At 53.3% G+C, this 640-nt stretch overlaps 1 protein-coding gene across 1 annotated transcript in view; it reads right to left on the bottom strand.

Annotated features, from left to right (window-relative positions):
- The window catches only part of TBC1D25 (TBC1 domain family, member 25), a gene marked incomplete at both ends in the record, with an annotated part of 35,366 nt that overhangs the window by 15,741 nt on the left and 18,985 nt on the right, over nt 1-640 (bottom strand). The window contains one exon of the mRNA XM_009891439.1: nt 541-594. Coding sequence (XP_009889741.1) covers nt 541-594 — 54 coding nt within the window. The remainder of the gene's footprint in view (nt 1-540; nt 595-640) is intronic.

Here is a 640-nt window from a genome sequence, read left to right as displayed (position 1 = left end):
CCTACAGACCCCACATCTCCTCTGGGTTTCTATAGTCTCTAAAAAGCCGTAACTGACCTGAAGGGCCCTATAGAGTTTGGTGCACCCGACAGTCTCTGTGATGCTTAAATAACTCTCATTGAATACATAAAACATATAGAAAGCATCTACAGCTTACGTTACCAGGTGTCTCCAAGTTCTGTACGGTCATGGAGAATCATACCTGCTTTCCATAGATCACCTATGTCCTAAAACATCCCCAAAATCCTATAGAGCCACAGCTGTCCTTATGGTCTCTGCAGCTCTCAAAAATTTTCTACGTTTTCTATGGTGCTGTAACACATTAGAAAACCCGACGGATCTCCGTTTAACACCACATAGACCTATAGAAACACTACAGCACCCATAACCCCCAAACCCCTGCGCAGCCCCTGTGGTTGCTATAGGGATCTCTATTGCCCCCATAGCTCCGTGGGGGTACCTATAGCCGCCCCTTGCGGGGTCTGCGCAGCTCCTACACCCTGGGGAACGTGTGTGGATCTCCTATAGGCACCTGCTCACCTCCAGCTCGACCCGGTGCTCCTCGGCGTGGGCATGGGCGGCCGCCGCGTGCTCCTGCAGGGACGGACGGAGGGGTGGTGGGGCCGGGGCAGGCGGGGGG

The sequence above is a fragment of the Charadrius vociferus genome, unplaced genomic scaffold (assembly GCF_000708025.1).
Source record: "Charadrius vociferus isolate BGI_N301 unplaced genomic scaffold, ASM70802v2 scaffold929, whole genome shotgun sequence".
Classification (NCBI taxonomy): Eukaryota; Metazoa; Chordata; class Aves; order Charadriiformes; family Charadriidae; genus Charadrius; species Charadrius vociferus.
Note: the sequence above shows the minus strand (reverse complement) of the source record. Positions and strands in the feature narration are given on the sequence as shown.